At 34.9% G+C, this 23135-nt stretch overlaps 1 protein-coding gene and 2 pseudogenes across 7 annotated transcripts in view; 2 read left to right on the top strand and 1 right to left on the bottom strand.

Annotated features, from left to right (window-relative positions):
- Dhc62b (Dynein heavy chain at 62B) overlaps positions 1-23135 on the bottom strand; it is an 835389-nt gene that overhangs the window by 681420 nt on the left and 130834 nt on the right. For all 7 annotated transcript variants that reach the window (XM_083104284.1, XM_083104287.1, XM_083104288.1 and 4 more), the window contains exon 7: positions 5639-5912. In XM_083104284.1, the coding sequence (XP_082960410.1) occupies positions 5639-5912 (274 nt within the window). The remainder of the gene's footprint in view (positions 1-5638; positions 5913-23135) is intronic.
- LOC145974559 (uncharacterized) lies at positions 12165-13206 on the top strand (annotated as a pseudogene).
- LOC145974964 (uncharacterized) lies at positions 21068-22861 on the top strand (annotated as a pseudogene).

Below are 23135 nucleotides of genomic sequence, written 5' to 3'. Positions count from 1 at the left end.
TAAGATTTATAATAATTGTAATATAATTTAATTTTAATTATAATAATTTGATATGTGACTTATACATAAATCTATTGAAGCAGTCTAAACAACGATCGTAAGAATACAAACTATCTGCGAAATGCACATACTGCAAGCTTTTATAAGTGTTTCTTCACGCGCGATTTGCGGAATAGTCTCGTTACTATGCAGTGCATTGTCTGTAAACAAGAATAGAACCAACTACGATATAAAACTGTGAAATGAATAAGACGTCGAACTTTATCGTCACTCACACTTTCCGAATAGATTTTTCCAACATAAGGCATCGAGGTTCGATAGCAAGCAATTAGCTTGTGAGCATAACACAACCGCGCCTTGATGTCTGTTACTCAGCAGAGACAGTCTATGTTATAATAAAACCTTTTTAAAAAAGAGGTAAAAAAAGGAGCTAAGTTCCTCGTAAAAAACTGTATGTATTTGCAAACCAGTGCGTTAACTATAAAAACCTATCTCCAAAGTCATGTTATTTTATACTATAAAAACCTATCTCCAAATTTGTGTTATTTTATATAAACCTATATAAAAACCTATCTCCAAAGTCATGTTATTTTATACTATAAAAACCTATCTCCAAATTCGTGTAATTTTATATATAAAAACCTATCTCTAAAGTTGTTATTTTATATCTTACAAAAATTAATGATATCAAAAAAATTGTGCTAAGTAAAAATAAAAATTTATTAAAATATTTTAATTTAAAAAATTATACAAAATAGTTGTAGTTTCTTACTAAAATAACGATACTAAAAAGTTGTGCTAACTGAATACAAATTTTTGCTATAAAATATATTTTTCTTATTTCCAGTATAAAAGAAAAACTGTATTAAATATTTTAAAAAATTATTGAAAGTATAACTAACTATTATATATATTATATTTTTTTAATAATCATACGAATATATCTTGAAGTTTAATCAAAAAAGAAAAAGAAAATGCAAGTATAAAAAACAAAAATTGTTATTAAAAAAAATAAAAATTTTTTAAATTAATACAAAAAAACAAAATTTATAGAAATTAAAAATTAATATAAGTAAAAAAAAATTAATTAAAAAAACTTAGCACTGCTAAGTCTAAGTTTTTTTAATTAATTTTTTTTTACTTATATTAATTTTTAATTTCTATAAATTTTGTTTTCTTGTATTAATTTAAAAAATTTTTATTTTTTTTAATAACAATTTCTGTTTTTTATACTTGCATTTTCTTTTTCTTTTTTGATTAAACTTCAAAATATATTCATATGATTATTAAAAAAATATAATATATACAGGGCGATCCTGAAAAACGTTATGTCTTTAAAATGACGTATTCCTGACACCATTCTAAGACAATTTTTCCTTTACCAAAATTTGATTTGAAGCGTAGTTTTTGAATTATGAGCAAAAATAGTTAGTAAATCACGCGTCGGGTACAGAAGGCAGGCAGGAGCGGCGCGGCGTGCCGCGAGCGCGGGCGCAGCTGACCGCCCGACGGGTGATTATCACCGCATGAGTCGCTAACTATTTTATCTTATAACATAAAATTATGCTTTAAATAAAATTTTGGTAAAGAAGAAAATGTCTTAGAATTACGTCAGAAATACGTGTTCCTTAAAATAACGTTATTTTAATAATGAAAAATTCCGGATCGCCGGCCGTCCGACGTTGCAATCAGCTGATTGCTACACGCGATGTGTGTATGGCGGAGTGTGTGCGTAAGAGAGAGAGAGAGAGAGAGAGAGAGAGAGAAAGAGAGAGAGAGGGAGGGTAGGAGGGACAGACATTCATACACACGCACGCACTTTTTTTCTCGCTCTCTTTCTCTCTTTTACGCAACACTCATACACTCTCTCATTCAGTCTCTCACTCACACTCTCTCGGTCACTCACTCACTCACTCACCTGCTTACTCACTTGCTCACTCACCTTGTAGCAGCGTAGCGAATCTTCATGCTATGTATTGTTGTTATCTGCTGCACGATTATGATTGCTAGAGATGCGCGACACATCGAAATTTTTTCGATTATTAGTCTCACACTCGATTGACACAATACAGATTACACGATAACGAGTTTACTGTTTATTCACTCACTATTGATTTATCGATACTAAAAATTACTTTCACAGAAACGCGAATGCAAACAGCACATGACTCGATGCGAAGCGACGGACCGCGGAGACTGCGCGACCACAAGAGTTATGTTGCCAGAAACACGACACGCGACATCTAACGAACGACTTGCGCGTGGCGCGTGATTGACGCGAGATAAGACGAACGATCGGCTAAAACCTTCGCATTGCGAATGCGGTAGAAAACATGACACGTATAATGACATACTTAAAAAATTAATTATTTATTATAAATAATAACTATTTCTAATTATAATAAATAATTATTATTTTAAAAAGCATGTGTTGTACGTTATTACGTTTTCGAAATTATTGCATTCACGATGCGAAGATTTAAGTCAATCGCAAGAATAATGTAATTTTAATTCTTAGCCGATCGTTCGTCTTATCTCGCGTCAATCACGCGCCACGCGCAAGTCGTTTGTTAGATGTCGCGTGTCGCGTTTCTGGCAACATAACTCTTGTGGTCGCGCAGTCTCCGCGGTCCGTCGCTTCGCGTCGAGTCATGTGCTGTTTGCATTCGCGTTTCTTTGAAAGTAATTTTTGGTATCGATAAATCAATAGTGAGTGAATAAACAGTAAACTCGTTATCGTGTAATCTGTATTGTGTCAATCGAGTGTGAGACTAATAATCGAAAAAATTTCGATGTGTCGCGCATCTCTAGCAATTATAACCGTGCAGCAGATAACAACAATACATAGCATGAAGATTCGCTACGCTGCTACAAGGTGAGTGAGCAAGTGAGTAAGCAGGTGAGTGAGTGAGTGAGTGACCGAGAGAGTGTGAGTGAGAGACTGAATGAGAGAGTGTATGAGTGTTGCGTAAAAGAGAGAAAGAGAGCGAGAAAAAAAGTGCGTGCGTGTGTATGAATGTCTGTCCCTCCTACCCTCCCTCTCTCTCTCTTTCTCTCTCTCTCTCTTACGCACACACTCCGCCATACACACATCGCGTGTAGCAATCAGCTGATTGCAACGTCGGACGGCCGGCGATCCGGAATTTTTCATTATTAAAATAACGTTATTTTAAGGAACACGTATTTCTGACGTAATTCTAAGACATTTTCTTCTTTACCAAAATTTTATTTAAAGCATAATTTTATGTTATAAGATAAAATAGTTAGCGACTCATGCGGTGATAATCACCCGTCGGGCGGTCAGCTGCGCCCGCGCTCGCGGCACGCCGCGCCGCTCCTGCCTGCCTTCTGTACCCGACGCGTGATTTACTAACTATTTTTGCTCATAATTCAAAAACTACGCTTCAAATCAAATTTTGGTAAAGGAAAAATTGTCTTAGAATGGTGTCAGGAATACGTCATTTTAAAGACATAACGTTTTTCAGGATCGCCCTGTATAATAGTTAGTTATACTTTCAATAATTTTTTAAAATATTTAATACAGTTTTTCTTTTATACTGGAAATAAAAAAAATATATTTTATAGCAAAAATTTGTATTCAGTTAGCACAACTTTTTAGTTTTCGTTATTTTTGTAAAAAATTAAAACAATTATTTTGTACAACTTTTTTAGTGTTACACTACTTTTAAATTTATACTTTTAATTAATGCAAATTTTTGATATTATTTTGATTTTGTAGAATATAATGTAAGAAACTACAACAACTATTTTGTATAATTTTTTTAATTAAAATATTTTAATAAGTTTTTATTTTTACTTAGCACAATTTTTTTGATATCATTAATTTTTGTAAGATATAAAATAACAACTTTAGAGATAGGTTTTTATGTATAAAATAACACGAATTTGGAGATAAGTTTTTATAGTATAAAATAACATGACTTTGGAGATAGGTTTTTATAGTTATATAAAATAACACAAATTTTTGGAGATAGGTTTTTATATTATAAAATAACATGACTTTGGAGATAGGTTTTTATAGTTAACGCACTGGTTTGCAAATACATACAGTTTTTTACGCGGGACTTAGCTCCTTTTTTTACCTCTTTTTTAAAAAGGTAATTTTTTTAGAGATATCACTATTTTTTGTACTATATGTTAAACGAAAAATTTAAATTTTCTTTCAATGAATATGCTAAGAATTTGCCACCCTCATCATATTTCATTACAATACTACGATCCTTTTTGGTTATGTAAATATTTAGATTTTTCAAACTTTGTTATACTAATTGTAAAAATAACAAAGGATAATCACAAATCAATCTGCCATTAGAAATCTGCATTTATTATTCATAATAAAATTCCAAATCTAAATTGATAAATAATCATTGTTTTGTTTATTTAATTCATCATTGAATATATAAGTAAAACGGAAAAAGAGTAAGTTTCATAATTCTATTTTTAATACTAAAAAAAATGGAGACAAATTATTGGTTACTTATCTAAATATTTTTTGACAGTTTATAAATAATGCAAAATATAAAGCATTCTTCACGAAATTGCTGATACATTACAATATTTTTTTTATATAAGACTGATCGAAATATTGTACTAAATGATAAATTATTAATCACAACTTAGATGTTACATAAATGTTTATGTTTAATAAAGAATTTTTTTACTGCTTTATTTTATAACATTTTTATGTATTATTTAGTCATCTTTTGTAAGAAAAGTAAATGAACATTTTTAGCACCTCTAGGCCACTGCTTTTTTTTAACTTTAGCATCATTAACTTCAATCCAAATATTTATATATAACATAAAACCGCTGGATCAATAAGTATCGAGTATTAAGTCGCCATATTGATCAATGCTTGATGTTCATTGAGCCAGCGGTTTTATGTACGCATATGCAGCTTATGTCAATTTGTGCGATAGCTCTTATTTTAAATCAAAAGATATGTGTGATAATTAGTGCATCACACAATAAGTACATGTAATAGATATACATATATAGTTGCATCATCTATTATTTCAAGCTCGATATCGATTGACAATTCATCATAGACCAATCAGCTACAAAGCGCCCTTAATATCACTAAACGCCGTTAGTATCACAGAGCGCTACTAACGCTGCGTCGTGAATCACTGCTAGCGCATTCTTGTGGCAGACGTTGGAAACGTATTTCTGTATATTTCTTTGTTATGTTAAGAGGAGTTGACGATGACCATGACGACGTTTCTTAATCGAAATTTTCACAGTTCAGACTTTGCATCATGATATCTCCGTTTACAGAGCACGTAGCGCAAAAATAAAAACACTTTTATTATATAATTTAAACCCAAGCTATCGATTAATTCTACTAAGAACTCGATCCATTGAGCGGTTATATGAGAAAATAAAAATATCGAGTTATACTCTCAATCCGACTCGCGTAATAAGACACGGAGCGCATCTTTGCTTACGCTGGGACTTAGCTAAGACACTACCGTGTCTCTTGATACGTTTCATCTTACAGGAGAATGTTTATTCGGCAATACCTACTTCGATGCAAGTGTTAAATGTAGAATAGGAAAATGTGCTCGACAAAAAACGCTATACTATAAATATAAAATATAGATAAATGAGAGGGAACCTAGGAAACATGTCCTCTACTCGTGCGTTTAAAATCGTTATCTCTTCTTGAAGTTTCTCTTCTAAATCGAATTTCATTTGTTCGTACATCACTGAATTACGTTCAAAGATTGGTCTAATACGTTTTAACCATTGAACAGTTGTGCTATTCAATTCAATATGATGCTTGCTTAGAGTAGTCATCTCGATCAGTGAACTCATCATATGAAGCGAAAGGGCTATTTTATCCTGTAATTCTATCATCAGCGTTGATGTCGCTCTTAACATGTATTGACCTATATCAGAAAAATATTATTATTATTATTATTATTATTATTATTATTATTATTATTATTATTATTAATCCCTTTAGTACTGAAGATGGCAGTAACATTATAGGATTAATTTTGTTCTATTATGTTTTACATATGAATTAAATAATGCTAATTAATTTGAAAAGACAGAATTAAAATTTACAAAACTAGGATATTTTATAGTGCTAGCTCCAAACTACATATATTCGTGAGTCGTGATGGATGATTCGCGATTCGTGGGTAGTTCGTGGAATAATGAAAAGAATTTTCATTATTCAAAATTTGTTAAATTTGCATTTGTGAATCATCAGTCGTGCTGATTCGCCAGCGATTTTTCAACAAAATCAGATCGCGAATCGAATAAGTTCATTCATATTAATTCGTATAATGCTATACTATGTATAATTATTTATGTCTTTATGATGAGAAAAAGGAAAAAAAGTAAAATAAAAAGTAAAAATATTATGCATAATTTTTCTAAAATAGATAAAGGCGCCTACTTAAATGTTTACTGAATATAACGATAACTTATGTTCCATGACGATTCGCGATGAACTACAAATTATGAATAATATGACCGATTTATATTACGCTAATATATAAAAAAATGAAAATTTCCTCTTTTCTTCATAAAATTAGTCAATTCTTATTAACAATAGGATAAGAGAAAAGAATAGACATTATAATATTTTTATTAGCTCTAAATTTCAAATTATTATTATAATATTCAACTTTTTGACAAAATAAAATTTAACTTAGTAAATTTTTCAGGAAAACCCTGATAGAAATTGCCTTGCCGGCACCATAACACTTGTTCGCGCCATGTAAGTTTGTCACGTCACAGCGTTATTTTCAAAAACTGAAAACATCCACATCAGAACTATACTCGTGCCCGATATATAAATGGCGTAATATTATTATAAAATTAAACGGGCGGAGATCTGGATTTGACTGGACTTCTGGATACGGTCCATACTTGTGCCACATTAGGTGCTCAGACATCTTTTCGCTTTGTTAAAAAAGATAACATAAAAAGAACACAGTATATGACACGTGTTTTTTCGCTTGCCGCAACGCGGCGACACCAGACTTGACTAAACTCGTATTCAATTTTTTATCATAAAGTGTATATAAAGAATTGATACACACATGAGATCTAAAGTATATTTTTTTCCTTTTATAAGTAGTATCGCCAAAAAGAGGACGCTGCACCGAAAAAATTGTATTCTTCATTTTAGAAAAATTCCTTCTAAAGCTTCCCTCTAATCGAATATTCTAAAAATTTCCGAATACTTTTTTTTTAAAGTCATTTATTAAGTTAAGTTAAGTCTCTTGTTAAGAATAGTATATAAAATAAAGAATATATTCTAAAGTACTACAGTGCTGCCAGATCCGCGACGCGAGAAGCCATACGTGTTGCTCGCGTCTCGGATCTGGCAACTCTGGCTGCTAGAGGGGAGCATACGCGCAGTCTTTGTTTCTGTGCGTAATGCGTATCTCCACGTATCTCCTCCATTAGCGGGGCCAATAAACCGCCGATTTCTTTCTGACACGTATGCCTATATACGCTGCCATATTATGTGCTAATGTGCTTGAAGAATCTAACATGATTAAGAAATTTAACGCTCTGTAACGGAAGTAAAGTTTCCTAGTAAAACATAAAAGAAAAAAAACATGAAAGAAGTGAAAAAGTGGCTACTTCAGCATAACTTATCAGAATTAATTAGCCGTTTTGAGAGTAAGTATGAATTTTTATGTATTATGCATTGCTGTTTTGTATGTACTGCATGTTTTACGATTTGCTGTAGACGAAAAAATTAATTCAATGCGAAGGTTGAGAGTTCTCAGACAAGATCTGATTAGAGAGCTTGTCCCAGAAGTTGGCCTTCGGGCAGACTTCGAAGACTGCTTATTTAATTTGAGAAAAAGTGTCACATTAGGAGAGGTATATTATATTATAGTATCATACATCTCTCTCTTAAAACACATAGGTAATTATTTATATTCAAAACAGCATTTTGCTTGGTGTCCACATATATTTGATCTTCATGTCGTCAATTTGAACAGCTTTCTAAGGTTAGGTTAGGTTTAATGTAAATTTAATGTAAATAGAATTAATGTAAATAATTATCAATGTGTTATTATTTCTTTGTTTCTACATATTAAAACATTCGAATTTCTAAAAACTGTTTTTTATTACAGATTAATACGCAGAATTATAAAGATATAGACACTATAAATTTACATGATGAGATGTCGCACGATAATGTGTCACATGATGATTTTATCCTAACTATTAATAACAATCAGTTTGTGGATGAGGAGGGAAATTCACTTCCTGTATTGCAAGTCAAATCATTCGAAGAAACTGATCAAGTAAGAATTATCAAAACAAATATTTGTTTAGCATGTGATGTCTCACTGCTCAAATTGTTATTCTGCTTTTTAAGGCTGTTCAGAGAAGAAAAGAAACAGCAGTCAAGAATTTTGAAACTGAAAGCTTTGAAAATTTTAAAGCTGGGAGTTCAATATCTGATATTCACAATAAGAGCAAACACGCATCTGATAGAAAGAGAAACAAATTAAAGTCAAATTGTGAGCCAAACAAACGTTTGGCTTCTTTCAACGGCTTTTCCCACTTGAAAGAATTAGTATATATATTCTCTCTTAATTGCTATGCACATTTTTTTTTCAATTTTTTTGTTTTTAATTATTGTTTGTGTTTTCAGGATCTTGAGACATATTTAAAGAATTATGATCTAAAGTCAAAGGCGGCAGTAAATAATTATAAACTGAAAGGGATGTTAAATGAAACAGATCGATCTTCAATATCAAATGCTATAGTTCACGAGATGTTGAAAGTGAACTATGTGTAAGTCAATTACAATAATAATAATTTGAAGAAATGTCAGTGTTAGCTGGTCCAATGTTTCCATATAAGTTAATGTTTATTCTATGTGGAATTACAGGCCATCCCAGTTTGAATATGTAGAAATTGTCAAAAAGATATGTGCACTTTTCCCCACTGAAGATCCAGTAAGCTACTTTCAATAAATCTTATTGTCGATTATCTAAGCAATTTCAATCTTACTGAAAAATTCTTTCATCTAACAGGCTATTTATTACATTCCTCCTGACACAACACATAAGAATGCTCAAGGCAAATTGCCTAATAAGATAAAAAATATTAAATATAACCAAAAGAAGGACGCAGGAACTTTCCACTGCTCCTCTTCTTCAGTGCAATATGCTTTAGAAGCATTCGGAAAGACAAAGATTACTGACCCAGCTAAGTTAGAAGGTAAGATTCTCTTCTCTGATTATAAAAATAATATCTTATAAATAATATAAATACATATAATATATAAATATAAATAATAATAATAATAATAATAATATAATTATAATATAATAATAATATAATTATAAATAATAATCTTCTCTTATCATTTTAGGAAGCATTGATAAAGAAAACCACGCTATAAATACTGCCATCACATGTCTGAGACATAAAAGCCGGGATTCTTGGCCTCAACTGTTGGCGAATTGGTTAGTAACGCATGCCCTTAGACGTAAAATCTTGTTAGAGACAAAACCAAGGGCTCAGTGTGAGATCAGTAAAGCTCAACAAAAAAACACAATTAAAAATGAAAATTATGAAGATGAAGAAGAGCAACTCATCGATGAGTATATAAAAAAATGGGATGTCTTGAAGCTTCCCAATGGATATCTCTTAGTTAGTGTACAATGAAGAATTTTTCTAATAATTAAAAATAAAATAATTTAGAAATAAAATAAAATAAAAATAATTTAAAAATAAAATTAAAAAAATTTGTAATAATTATAAATAAAGTAAGCTTGTTTTATTCTTCAGAAAATGCTAATTGATTGTCATATTTTTTCAGCTAAATCAAGACTTTAAGGAGCTTTTCCCAGGTAGGGAGGAAAGTCTTTTTTAAAAGTGGGAAATTGCAAAAGAGTTAATAATTGAGTTGGCAGAGACTGAGATTTTTGTTTCGGATATTTATGGAAGAGATCTGATTAAACAATATCATGCTGCTCCTGCAGGTAAATACACTATAGTTTTAATTTTTTTCTCAACTTGTAATATTCCCTACTTTAATATTTATACAGACAAACGGAATGTAATCACATTATATCTATTACCATCTTTGTGCTGCAAGCGAGGGCGCGGGAAAAGCATAGGTTACGTTCCATCAGTGCAAGAGGCTAGAAAGTTCTTCATTCTTCATGTGACTGTAAATAATTATTTTCAAGTTACATCAATTTTATTTTTTTTTATTTTTGTCCTAATTCTCTTTGGGAACTAAATGGATTTTTTCTCTACTGTTAGGTTCCAGGAGACCTGAGGAAAACTATTAAAAGGCATCGTAACCATCTCAATGCCCGTCTCCAACCGATTCTCATAATTGTCGGACAGACGCTGGCAAATATAACTGCCACCTATATTCAAATTGATGGTGTTCGCTACAAACTGAGAACACCAGTGATAGCTCTGGATGCTTGCTTGAAAGCATATCATGCTCTAGATGTAGCATATCCCCAAGAGTGCAAGGCTGTATGGTATTTTGTGCAATACTACTTTTATAACCTATATTTGAAAGAAGATGAGAACATCTCTCGAGTTGCAAGTTTAATAAGCTCTCTTTGTGGACTCGTCTCCAGAAAAGAATAAAGTATTTACAAATTTATTATAATTTTCCATGTAGTTTTTAAGTTTATTTTAGGTTTATTTTATCCGGTGCAAGTAAGAAGTATGTCATATATTTGTAATGAGTGTTGTGCAGCCCTGCGCTTAATAAGTGCACTTTGCACTCACTTGCAGACAATTCATTCTTTCAGTGTTAACATTTATACTTGTGCTCAAGATGATTGTAATAGAGAATATGACTCCATCAAATCCTTCAGGAAACATCTGAGAACAAGACATCCTATCTGATTGATTTAAGAGTTCAAGTGATGGAAAATGCCCCACTAGCCGAAAATGTTATAGGGATAAATCGTGACAACGTTCCTATAAATGGCAACCCTTCGATGCCTATAAATGAAAATGTACTTAATAACATACAAGAGAATGATGTAGACATCAGGCAATTTCACGAAATAACTGTCGCAAATTTTCAAAACATTTTATCTCAATCATCTTTAGTCCTTACTGCCAAGTTATATAATGACATTATTCTCAATTGAACTCAAATACATGATATTCTCGATTATGTTCAAAAATTTGTTTCAAGTGATTTTCTAGAAATGTTAAAAAATAAAACTCTTACTGTAATTAGAAATAACAATGTACCTCAGGAAGAGATAGAGGATTTAGATGTTATGTCTGCTGCATTGCACAATATGTTTTCAGGTTTTGAAACTGAGACTCAACGAGTGAATGCTCTACAACAGAGTCATTGTTATATATGCTCCAACTCATATATTATAGGCGTGGGTGAGAAAATAAAAAAAATGAGAGGTAACTTGGTTTTGACACCAGTTGAATTGACTGGTCAATTTATTTCTATGAAACGCACATTAAGATAGTTTTTGGAATTGCCCAATGTCTTCAATGCCATAATGAGCAATGTTGAAAATCTTAAAAATTCTGAATCCTTCACAAATGTCATGCAAAGTCCTCTGTGGAGAAACATAGAGCGAAATTATGGAAATCATACTGTTCTGCCTCTAGATGTGTATTTTGATGACGTGGAACCTGATAATCAAACAGATTCCCATTCAGGTGTCCACAGCTTGGGAGTAATCTATTATCGCATCCCATGCATTCCACAACATTTGTTTTCTTTATTGGAAAATATTTTTGCCTGTATTTTTCTAAGTGATCATAGGAATGGCCATAACAAAGAGGTATTCGCACCTATTATTGATGAAATAAGGGATCTCGAAACAAATGGTATTGTCATTCAAACTGAATCAGAGCATACCGTTTATTTTGCTCTGTGTCAAATTCTAGGAGATAATTTAGGGCAACATGCTGTAACTGGCTTTGTGGAATCATTTAATGCAAATTATTATTGCAGATTTTGTAAGGAGCATAAAAATACCATGAAGAGGCAAGTGAGAGAGAATATTATGGTACTTCGCAATAGAATAAATTACGAAGATGATATACTAAGTAATAATATTTCTCAAATAGGAATTAAGACTCGTTGTATATGGCATGTTCTGACCTCTTATCATGTCACTGAGAACCTTGTATGTGATTTAATGCATGATTTTTTTGAAGGAGTGTGTCATTATGATTTGTGTGCTATATTAGACTACCTTATCAATCACATGAGTTTTCTCAATCTTGAGACTCTAAATGATCGTCTTCAGAACTTTAATTATGACGTGATTCTGGTGACAAACCAACACTTATTACTGTAGATCACATTCGCAATCAAAAATTAAAAATGTCTGCATCTGAAATGATGTTTTTTGTACATCACTTCGGTTTAATTATTGAAGATTTGGTGCCAGAGCATGATAAAGCTCGGAAATTATACATAATTCTTGTTGAAATACTAGACATTATAATAGCTCCATATGTTAGACAACAGTTAACTGAGTATCTTTCAACTTTAATTGCCGAACATCATGAGATATATTGTACATTTTTTAATAAGACCTTGACACCTTGAAACCTAAACACCATTTCATGGTGCACTATCCTCGTATGAATTTGACAGGACCAGTGATAAATACCTGGTCAATGAGACTAGAAGGAAAGCATCGTCCTATAATAAAAAGAGTGGCGGATAATATGAGTTGCCGTAAAAATCTACCTCTTTCAATTGCAAAAAGATACGCACTTGCATGTTGTGCAAGGATTTTAAGTAAACGAGGCTTCTCAAATGACGTTAAGTATCATCCAAAGGAACGCAGACTAGTAAATTGTGAAAATTTTGAAATGTTTCAAAATATTTTACCCGACGCAATGGAACAATCATTTGCAGTCGAAGAAGCAATCATTTGTGGTACCTGCTACAAATCTAATATGATTCTCGTTATTAATTATGAGGAGGACTTGCCTATCTTTGGAAATTTGTGTTGGATAGTGAGGTCACAAAATATACAAGAGCATCCCCTCTTTCTTTTAACAGGATTGCGAACCATTGGTTTCAATGAACACTTGCATTCCTATGAAATTAGACTCACTCCGGAGTGGTTTCTGATTGAATACAGAAATCTTATATCTTTTTATCCTTCCACTGCTCATATGGGGTCTGATGGGAACACTTATGTAACTTTTAAGCATATATTGTAGTTATTATAGTTATTATTAAGATTATTTGTAAGCGATTGATTCATTAAAACGTATCTTTTATTTTAATATTTTATATTGTTTGGTAGATATTTCATATAAGAGTTTTATAAACACATTACATATTCTAGTTGTTTAGTTTTAGCATTTTGCATTTTGTCCACGTTTTTGGCTTAAATGAAAAAATTGTAAGCGATTCACATATTCTTTATTTTATGTATAATTTAGTATTTATAGCATTTTATGTTGTTCGACAGATATTTTATGTAAGAGTCAACAAAATATTACGTTTTCTACTTGTCTACATTTGGCATTTTGTATTTTCTATTCATCTTTTTGATTTAAATACAACGAAAGGATATTGTAAGCGATTTATGTATTTTTTATTTTAATATTTGTAATAGTTTTATGGTGTTCAATAGACATTTTATCAGAGTCATATAAAACACATTACATGTCACACATTTCACTTGTCTACTTTTGGCATTTTGCATTTTCTCCTCAACTTTTTGGCTTAAATATTAATAAAAAAAAATTAAGAATTACACAGGAATTAGAAATAAAGACTTAAATGGAATAAAAATAAGCAATGTCCTTATTCCATTTAAGTCTTTATTTCTAATAGCTGTATATCCTTACTTCTTTCATTATATTTAAATCAAAAAGATAGGGAAAAAATGCAAAATGCCAAAAACAGCCACTTTTTCAATTTTATTTTACTATTACTTATTCACATTAGAGGGATGTTCTAAAATTCATTAGAATATTTCATTATAATACCATTATTAGAGGGAAATCTTCTCATTTATAAAATATATACTTGGCGCTTATTTTAGTGAGGAATATTCTGTAGTTTAGTGGGCTATTATAAAATGTAGAATATAATTTTTTCGGTGTGCTCACATGTAAACGATCAGAGAGCCATGTACATGACTCTCTGATCTTAGAGCAGATGTGGAATTATCGTAGTATAGCGTAATATTGCTCTACGAAAAAATACTACTGAGCTATTTGACTATTGATAAAAAACTTCTTATACAGCACCAAGTCGCCTAAAAATATTACTAAAACTGAAAAAAAAATTCTAAAATCCAATAACAAAAAAAATTTTGAATTCCATAAGGAATCTACATTATTACATAAATTATTTTAAATTCAGTTTGTCAGAAATTAAACTAAATTAAACTGATAAAGCAATGTTAAGAAGACGCGGTTCACTCGCACACAATCAGAGAGCTATGTACATGACTCTCTGATTGTGTGCGAGTGAACCGCGTCGTCTTAACATCACTTTATCAGTTTAATATATATATATATATATATAATGATCCTGAAACTTCGTTAGGAACATAGGGCCTCCACGAAGCTACGCCACCGTGTCCTATTGGATGCCAAATATTTTATTTGGTTCCAAGAATAATTTTGTCCTTCGGCTTCACTCAACACAGTTCTTCTCCAAGTTTGCTTGGGTCGTCCACGATTTCTTGTCTCCTGAGAGTTTCATTCCAGAGAATGCCTGTTTATATCGCTCTTAGGTTTACGTAGCGTGTGTCCAATCCACTTCCACTTCCTCTTTCTAATTTCCCATTCTAATTCAGGCTGGCTTGCGCGGATGTAAAGCTCTCTGTTTGATATTGTCTGCGGCCAAAATATGCGCAAGATGCGTCGCATACATCTGTTTACAAACGTTTGCAGAGATTTTGTTATGCTGGTAGTAATCTTCCATGTTTCCCATCCATAGAGCAGCACCGACTTCACATTAGAGTTGAATATGCGGAGCTTTGTGTCAATCGAGTACAAGGAGGAAGCCCAGATGTTCCCGAGAACCGAGTACGCCTGACGTGCCTTTTTGATTCTATTGGCTACATCAGACTCGGCTCCGCCTGAGCTCGACACCACACTGCCAAGATAGCAGAATTTGACAACCTCCTCAATTGCCCCTCCCCTAAGCACAAAGTTTGTGTGAACCTTAGTGCCTAGACGCATACTCTTAATTTTACGAATATTGATGCGAAGTCCTGCCTCCAGTGCCAAATCTGCAAATTCGCTCAGCTTATCCTGCATGTCCCGAAACGTGTGAGCCATGAGACAGATGTCGTCTGCGTAGTCCAAATCCTCTAAACGCTTATGAAAACTTCAGAGGACCTCTCTGGGTGCTCTCTCTAATCTTCTTAGGATGTGATCAACGACGAGAATGAACAAGAAGGGCGATAGGACACATCCCTGCTTCACACCCGCATTTATCATGATATTCTCTCCAAGCACTCCGCCATGAGCTACGCAGGACGATGCATCCTTGTAAAGTGCCTTAGTAACTCTTATTATTTTGTCGGGCACTCCATAGTCCTTTAAAACTTCCCACAAGGATGAGTGTTTTAAGCTGTCGAATGCTCTTGTGAAGTCGACAAACACCAGAAACAATGGCGAATTCCACTCCTGCGATTGCTCAATCAATATGCGTAGGGTGTTGATTTGGTCTACACATGACATTTGGCCGGAAGCCCGCTTGCTCCCCACGCAGATGTGGCTCTAGAACTGTGGAAAGTCTTTTGAAGATAATGAACGCCATAAGCTTATTTATCGTCGTAAGCAATGTTATTCCTCTCCAGTTATCACAGAGACTAAGACTACCTTTCTTTGGGAGTTTTATAATTATACCCTTTTTCCAGTCCGAAGGGAGCTCTTCCTGGTTCCATGCCATTGCTACGATGGGTTATAGAAGCTCTGCAGTGGTTGAACTGTCCGCAGAGAAGAACTCAGGTGGAATTCCATCAATGCCTGGAGCTTTGCCATCTTTAAGATTTTTTATGGCAGTCCTTACTCCGCAGCAGAAGGAGGATCAATTTTGATCTTTAACATGGCCGCCTCGTCCTTTTCAGCGCCACTTTCAGGTGTTCTTGCAACATTCTCCATCTGATTATCTGATTGCTCTGCTATGGTAGTCGCAACTTGATCGAGAACCTCTGTAAAATATTCTGTCCAGCGTTCCAGCTGATCGTCCTTAGATGTTAGGAGAGCTCCATCTTTCGCTTTTAGCGGAGGAAAGTTGGCAAGACCCCTTCCAGACAGTTTTTTGGTTATGTGGTAAAGCAGCCTTATGTTGTTCTCAGCAGCTTGTTGTGCTTGGGCCGCTAGGTTGTTAATCCGCTCCCTTTTATCTCTTCTCACACTTCTCTTAATTTCCTTGTTTAATTGGGCATGCTTCTTTCCCAGATCAATTCTCTCACCTCGTGACTGCGCTGCATTGAGTAGGGCTTTAACGCACTTTCTCTCGTCAATTATGTTCCACGTCTTTTGAGAAATCCACTCCTCTCTAGAGTTTCGTCTGTAGCCCACAGCTGCTTCACCAGCACCGATAAATGCGGCCTTTAATAGCTTCCAGCTGTCATTAAGATCACTTGAGTCAGTGTGTTGCGTTTCACGTGCCAACGTATTCAGGCTTTGCACAAAGTTCCTTTTGACCTCTTTTTGCTTTAGACTGTCTACCTGAAATTTTCTTGGCGCCTTACCAGTAAATTTGGGTTTGACTCTGACGACGCCTACCACGAAGTGATGATCGCTTGCCATATCTGTACCACGTCGGGCTTTTACATCTAGGAGGGATCTTTTCCATTTCCTGCTTATCATTATGTGGTCGATCTGGTTCTGTGTGCGCTGATCTGGCGACGTCCATGTGTTTTTATGTATTTTCCTGTGAGGAAACACAGTTCCGCCAATGACGAAATCAAAACTTGCACACACTTCTATTAGTCGTTCGCCGTTATCATTCCTACTGCCTGTGCCGTGGTGTCCCATTACTTGTTCCAGGCCTGTGTTGTCTGCTCCTACTTTTGCATTTAGGTCACCCATAATTATGCAAAGGTCCGCCTTCCTAATTCTGCGCAGACATCCATAGTGTGTCGTAAAAATTTTCTTTGACTTCATGCTCCGTCACTTCTGTTGGAACGTAACACTGAACAATGGATACGTTCCGTGCTCGACCTCTGAGGCGAGCTAGGATGATGCGATCAGAGATCGGCCGCCATTCGATGAGGCTCTTCTTCATTTTCCCGCTCAATATTATCCCAACACCACCAGATCTGGGCTCACCACTTGGCTTTCCAGAATATATAAACAATCTGCCATCATTTGTCGTCATTTCACCACTGTCTGGTCACCTTGTCTCACACAGTCCTAAGAAATCCAGCCTGTAAGCCTCCATTTCTCTGCAAACCTGAGCCAAGCGAGAGGCTTCCAAGAGTGTTCGGATGTTCCATGTTCCAAATCTAGTCCGAGTTTTCATTCCGAAGGTCGTCAACTGTTGTTCCGTCCGGCTGTCTTTCGTGTTGGTTTCTGTAATAAGTGTTGCTTTAAGATGAGCGGGTTATTAGCCCACTGCACCCGATCTCGCTGGCGGGGCTGCCACCTTGCACTGGCTGAGAGCAGCAGGTTTTCTGTCAGGGTTTTCCTTCCCTTAGTCAAAGAGGTCTCGTTTTATGGCGCCGGACACTCGCCATCACCCGCCTCCGTTAGCTACAACCAGGCTGCATCCAGGGGACACGCGACATTCACTAGATGAAGTGTGAAGTCTTCGTGGACGTGGAGGTAGGATTTGCTGGTATCACCAAACAGCTTTGGGCGTTGCTCCACATTTGTTAAGGTTGCATATTCGACATCTGCAAACCTCGTAGAGGCCCTATACCCAGTGTGGCGATATGGTTTTTCACGCATGCGCGGCCAGTACGCTATCAGTAAAATATCTAATCCCAGAAAAAGTGAAACGATATCCTATCGTTAATCGTCCGCGCAATTTTTTTTTAATTTTTGAGAATCGGTAAAAAGTTATATATATGTACAATATATAAAATTTAATATACAGGGTGTTTCATTTTAATCCGACCAGTCAAATATCTCGAAAACCAAGCCCGGGAGAGAAAAATATTTCAGACAAAAGTTGTTTGGTTTCGAGGGGGCCATAAGATGGTGACAATGATTTGACCTTGAACAGTCATTTGAAGGTCACATAAAGGTCACCTTAAATTTCTTAAATGGAATACCCTATATATTTTTGCACATTCTTGTAGCTGACATCGAGAGCTTTCCAAAACACTATAATTAAGTACCTTTTCGTTAAGTACTTTTTGAGTTATGAGGCTTGAAATAATTTCTTAATTCTACATAAACCGTAAAATATCTAGTAAAATATTCATTTTTCGATTATCTTACCTTAATACTTTTACGTACAAAATAATGAGAGGAATCAATTGGTGTAAAGAAAACACATAGTTGTTTTGAAGAAAAAATATGTAATTTGCAATTAACAATTCCATATTTTTTAGTATCATTAGACAATCGGTTTCTTTTTTTATTTTTTATATCTGTTACTATTGAAAAAATTCGTTCGGCCTCGGCATTCGAATGAGGAAAAGAAAGAACTATTTCGATTAAAGATTCTAAATTTGGAAACATCTTTTCCCCAGAAATATCTTTAAATTCTACTATTTTTTTCCACATTAGATCTATTTTTAAAGAAGCTAACTCTGTTTTCTGCTCATCATCAAAACATGATGGCAAAATTCTCCATTCAAAAGCTAACTTTGTAACATCAATATGTCCTAATCGCATAGCAATGTAGGTTAAATCTTTAATTTTAAGTCTATTTTCTTCATAAAGAGCAATCTTTGGTTCTAGAAAAGTTAATTGTTCAAATAATTTATCTTTATATGGTAAACGCTTCAGCATTTCTCGAACTGCTGTGATATAAAAATCTAAACATTTTAATTTAATTTGTTGCGCGCATTCCAAAGATAATGTTTCTAATAATGTATTACATTCGGGTCCAAGATATATATTTTCAATATATTTAATATTATTTTGATCGTCTATATTTAAAGTAGAAATATCTTTAAGAGCATTGAAATTCATGAAATTTTGAGCTAACTGGTGAATTAATTTCTGGCTAGTTGAATATAATTTATGAATTAAAACATCACGCGACTGAAAGCATTAAAATTATTTTAAAAATTTAACGAATATTTTAAGAATAATAAATATGCTTTAATTGAATCATCATTTAATAATGCTAAAATGGTTACCGCAGATTTCGTTTTATCCTCTACTGTCGCTAAAATAAAATAATTTTTTAGAACTTCCCAGTTGTCGAAAAGTCGTACAACGCAATTTTGTAACACAAACCATCTAGTATTAGATAGTTTTAAAATTTTATTTGTCTCTATATTGAAAAAATCTTGAAATTCTTTTAAAATTGCACTTCTTTTTGCACTGCCCGAAATATAAATGGCAACTCCTCTAATTAAATTTTCACAAGATGACGGCAATTTTTCACACGCTTTACTGGCTACAATCGCGGAAGAATGGCAAATGCAATTTAATGTTATTAATTCTGATATTTCTAATTTCAAACGAGATATAAAAGAGTTATTGCATCCTGTCATCACTGATGCATTATCACATGCTATTCCAACAATATTTTTGATAGGAATTTTTTTTTCTTTTAAAAGATTTTTAAAATTTTCAAAAATTTTCTTCGCGCTGCAATCTGTCGCATCTAAAGATAATAATTCTAATAACTGTGTTACATTTTTATTTAAAGGGGACACATATCGAACAAGAACACATATTACTTTAGTATCTGAAATATCTGTGCTTTCATCAATTAAAATGGAAAATTTACAACTTCGTAAGTTTTGAACAATATTTTCAATTTCGCGTTTTGCAATAATTTTTGTGATAATATTTGCGCACTTATGTCGAGCAAGTGAAACATCTTGTGCAATTTCAGAATCTATGTAAATATCTTTTAATAACGGAATTAAATGATTCACTGTACGAAAAGCAACGTTATGCTCTGCAAAATAAAAAGCTAATTTTATTTCTGCGCATTTGACTTTATCCTTATGCGTTAATGTGCTTGTATTATCAGTCGCGTTATGTTTCTCAGAATTAATTTTTTTAGAAATTTCAAAATGTTTGAGTGTTTCGGAATGTTTAATTAAATCCGTTTTGCAGCACCTGATGGTCTTATTACATATAATACAAATTGCTTTATTTTCTACAGGATGAGGAGCCAATCATCCTTTAAAAATATCTTCATCTAGCCATGCTACTTGAATTTTATAATTCTCTGTTTCTTAATTGCTCCTTTTCCTACATTATCCATTTTAATATTATTATATTAATAAATATATAATAAATAATGGACTTCCGTTTCCGGTGCGTTAGTATATAGACACGTGGTTTTTCGGGCGATTGTAATAGAAGAAAAGTTGTGGAAAAGTGAGTGTGAGAGGAGAAGTAAGTGTGAGGGCAGTGTGAGAGAGTGAATGGTGTGCATGTATGATGAAGGGACAAGGGCGAGTTAAGGTATAAAAGGAGAAAAGGGGAAAGGACACGTGGAGATAGGCCGTTAGGCATAGATAGGTGGTGATTTAGAAGGTAAGGTGTGGAAAGGAAGACAACGGAGAGTGAGCATAGGGGGCGTAGTAGGGTAGGCAATAGAAGGGGAGCTACGGAAAGGAAGAGTATAGAGGGAAGGATGGCGGCGAGAGGTAGAGAGAGAGGAGGGAGTTTAGGGAATATAGATGATTTGTTTAAGAGGAAGAGGGCAGAGGTGGAGGAAGGAAAGGAGGTGGGGAAGAAGGAGGAAATTTTTAAAAAAAGTAATATAACGGCAAGATCACCGCGGAAGGAAAAGATAGAGGGGGAGAAGGTGAGGATGGAGAACAACAGAGAGGAAAGAGGGTGGAAAGAGATTTTACTGAGCTGGAGAGGGGGGATGGAGGAAATGATAAAGGAGATAAGAGGGATGAAGGACATTAGGGAAAGAGGACATTAGGGCAATGAAGGAATCAGGGAACAAGGTAAGATGTTGAGAGATGAAGTGGAGAAGGTGAGAAGAGAATTAAGGGAGCAGGAGGAGAGATGGATGAAAGAGAGAGAGGAATTGAGAAGGAGGATTCAAGAATTACAAAAAAGCATGGAGAGTAGAGAGGAAAATAGGTTGGAGAGAGCAGTTGAAAGAGGGGGGAAGTAGGGAGAGGGAAGGGAATTGGAGAAGTGGAGAGTAGGATTAATGAGATGGAGAGAAAGATGGAGAAGAGAGAGAGAGAAGAGAGAAGGAAGAACGTAGTTATAAAGGGAATAGAAGTTAAAGAGGCGAAGAGAAGGGAAGCAGTGGAGGAATTAATGAAGATAATAGGTGTGAAGGTTGACATAGGGGAAGTAAAGAGGATTGGAGGGGAAGTAGGGAAGGGAGGAGAGTCGCTATGGGTTAAGTTGGGGAGCGAAGAGCAGAAACAAGACATGGGCAAATAAGGGTAAACTGAGAGGTAGGAGGGAGAGAATAATGGAGGATTGGACGTGGAAGGAGAGGAGGATGAGGTGGAGGTTAGAGGAGATAGCGAGATTGGAAGAAGGGAAGGGAAGAAAGGTGTGGATGGGATATGGGAAAATAAAAATTGATGAGGTATGGTGGAAATGGGATGAGGAGGAGGAGGTATTAAAGAATTGGAGGGGAATTACAAGAACAGAAGGGGGGAAAAGAAAGAGAAGAAGACCGAGGGATGAAATAGAAAAGAGGGAGGATTGGAGGGAGGGAGAAGATGGGGGGAGTGGAGGATAGCGTTTTGGAATGTAGCGGGTTTAGGAAGTAAAGATAAAGGGTTTTGGTTAGGATTGGGAGATTGGGATGTGGTGATTCTAATGGAAACGTGGATGGAATACAAAGGTAGGGAAAGATAAGAGAGAGATTGCCGCGGAGATTCGAATGGGGGGTGCAGATAGCGAGAAGAAAGGGGAGGAGAGGAAGGGCAATGGGGGGAATGTTAATGGGAATAAGGAAGGAATTGTTGGAAGAAGGATCGAGTATAGAGGTGAAGGAGGGGATAATGGTAGGGAGAGTCAAGAATGGAGGAGAAAGGTGGAGGGGGTAGTGGGGGTGTATGTGGGTGGGGATATAGAGGGGACTTTACAGAGGCTGGAGCAGTGGGTGGATGAAAGGGAAATAGGAGTCAGAACTGTAATAGGAGGAGACTTTAATGCGAGAACGGGAAGGGAAGGGGGAGAGGTGGAAGAAGAGGAATTAAGGGGGGAAGAGATTAAAGAAGGGAGGCAATCGAAGGATAGAAAGATAAATAGAGAAGGTAAGAAATTATTGGAATTTATAGTGGAAAGGGGATGGAGTATTTTTAATAGAGACACAGAAGGGGATGAGGAAGGGGAATACACATTTACAAGAGGGAAGGGTAGTACGGTAATTGATTATGTGATAGGAGACAAGGAAGTAAAGGAAAGAGTAGAAAGGATGAGGGTGGGAGACAAGATTGATTCAGATCATCATCCGTTAGAAGTATGGATTAAAGGCGAAATAGAAAGGAGAAGGGGAGGGTCAGGTGAAAGAGGAAATGGAAGGGGAGTTTGGAACGAGCAGGGGAAGATGATATTCAGGCAGAAGATGGGTACGATAGAATTAGGTGGGGAGGATTTAAGGGAGGAGTGGGGAGGGATAGAGGGAAGGATAAAAGAAGCGTTAAAGGAGACGGAAAAGGAGTTAGGAAATAAAAGGAAAGGGAGGAAGGGTTGGTGGGAGGAATGTGAGTGGAAGAAGAAAAAGGTGAGAGAAGTTTTAAGGGGTTGGAGGAAGAAAGAAGGAGAGAAGTAAGAGTTTAGGAGGGAAAGAAAAGAATACCAGGAGATGTGTGAAAGAAAAAAGAAGGAGAAGAACGAGAGATGGGAGAGGAGGACGGAGGAAGCTACAAGGGAAAGCGAGGTGTAGGAAATAATTAATAAGGAAAGGAAGAGAAGGAGGAGAATAAATGAGGGAATAGGAATGAGTGGAGGGAACAATTCATGAGGGTATTGGGAGGAGTGGAAGAGAGAGTAGTGAGGGGAAACGGGAGGGAAGGAGGGAGGATAGGGAAGGAGATAAGTAGAGA

This window comes from Camponotus vicinus, unplaced genomic scaffold (assembly GCF_025532165.1).
Source record: "Camponotus vicinus isolate PSW18456_S1 unplaced genomic scaffold, iyCamVici1.0 SCAF_7, whole genome shotgun sequence".
NCBI classification, from domain to species: domain Eukaryota; kingdom Metazoa; phylum Arthropoda; class Insecta; order Hymenoptera; family Formicidae; genus Camponotus; species Camponotus vicinus.
Note: the sequence above shows the minus strand (reverse complement) of the source record. Positions and strands in the feature narration are given on the sequence as shown.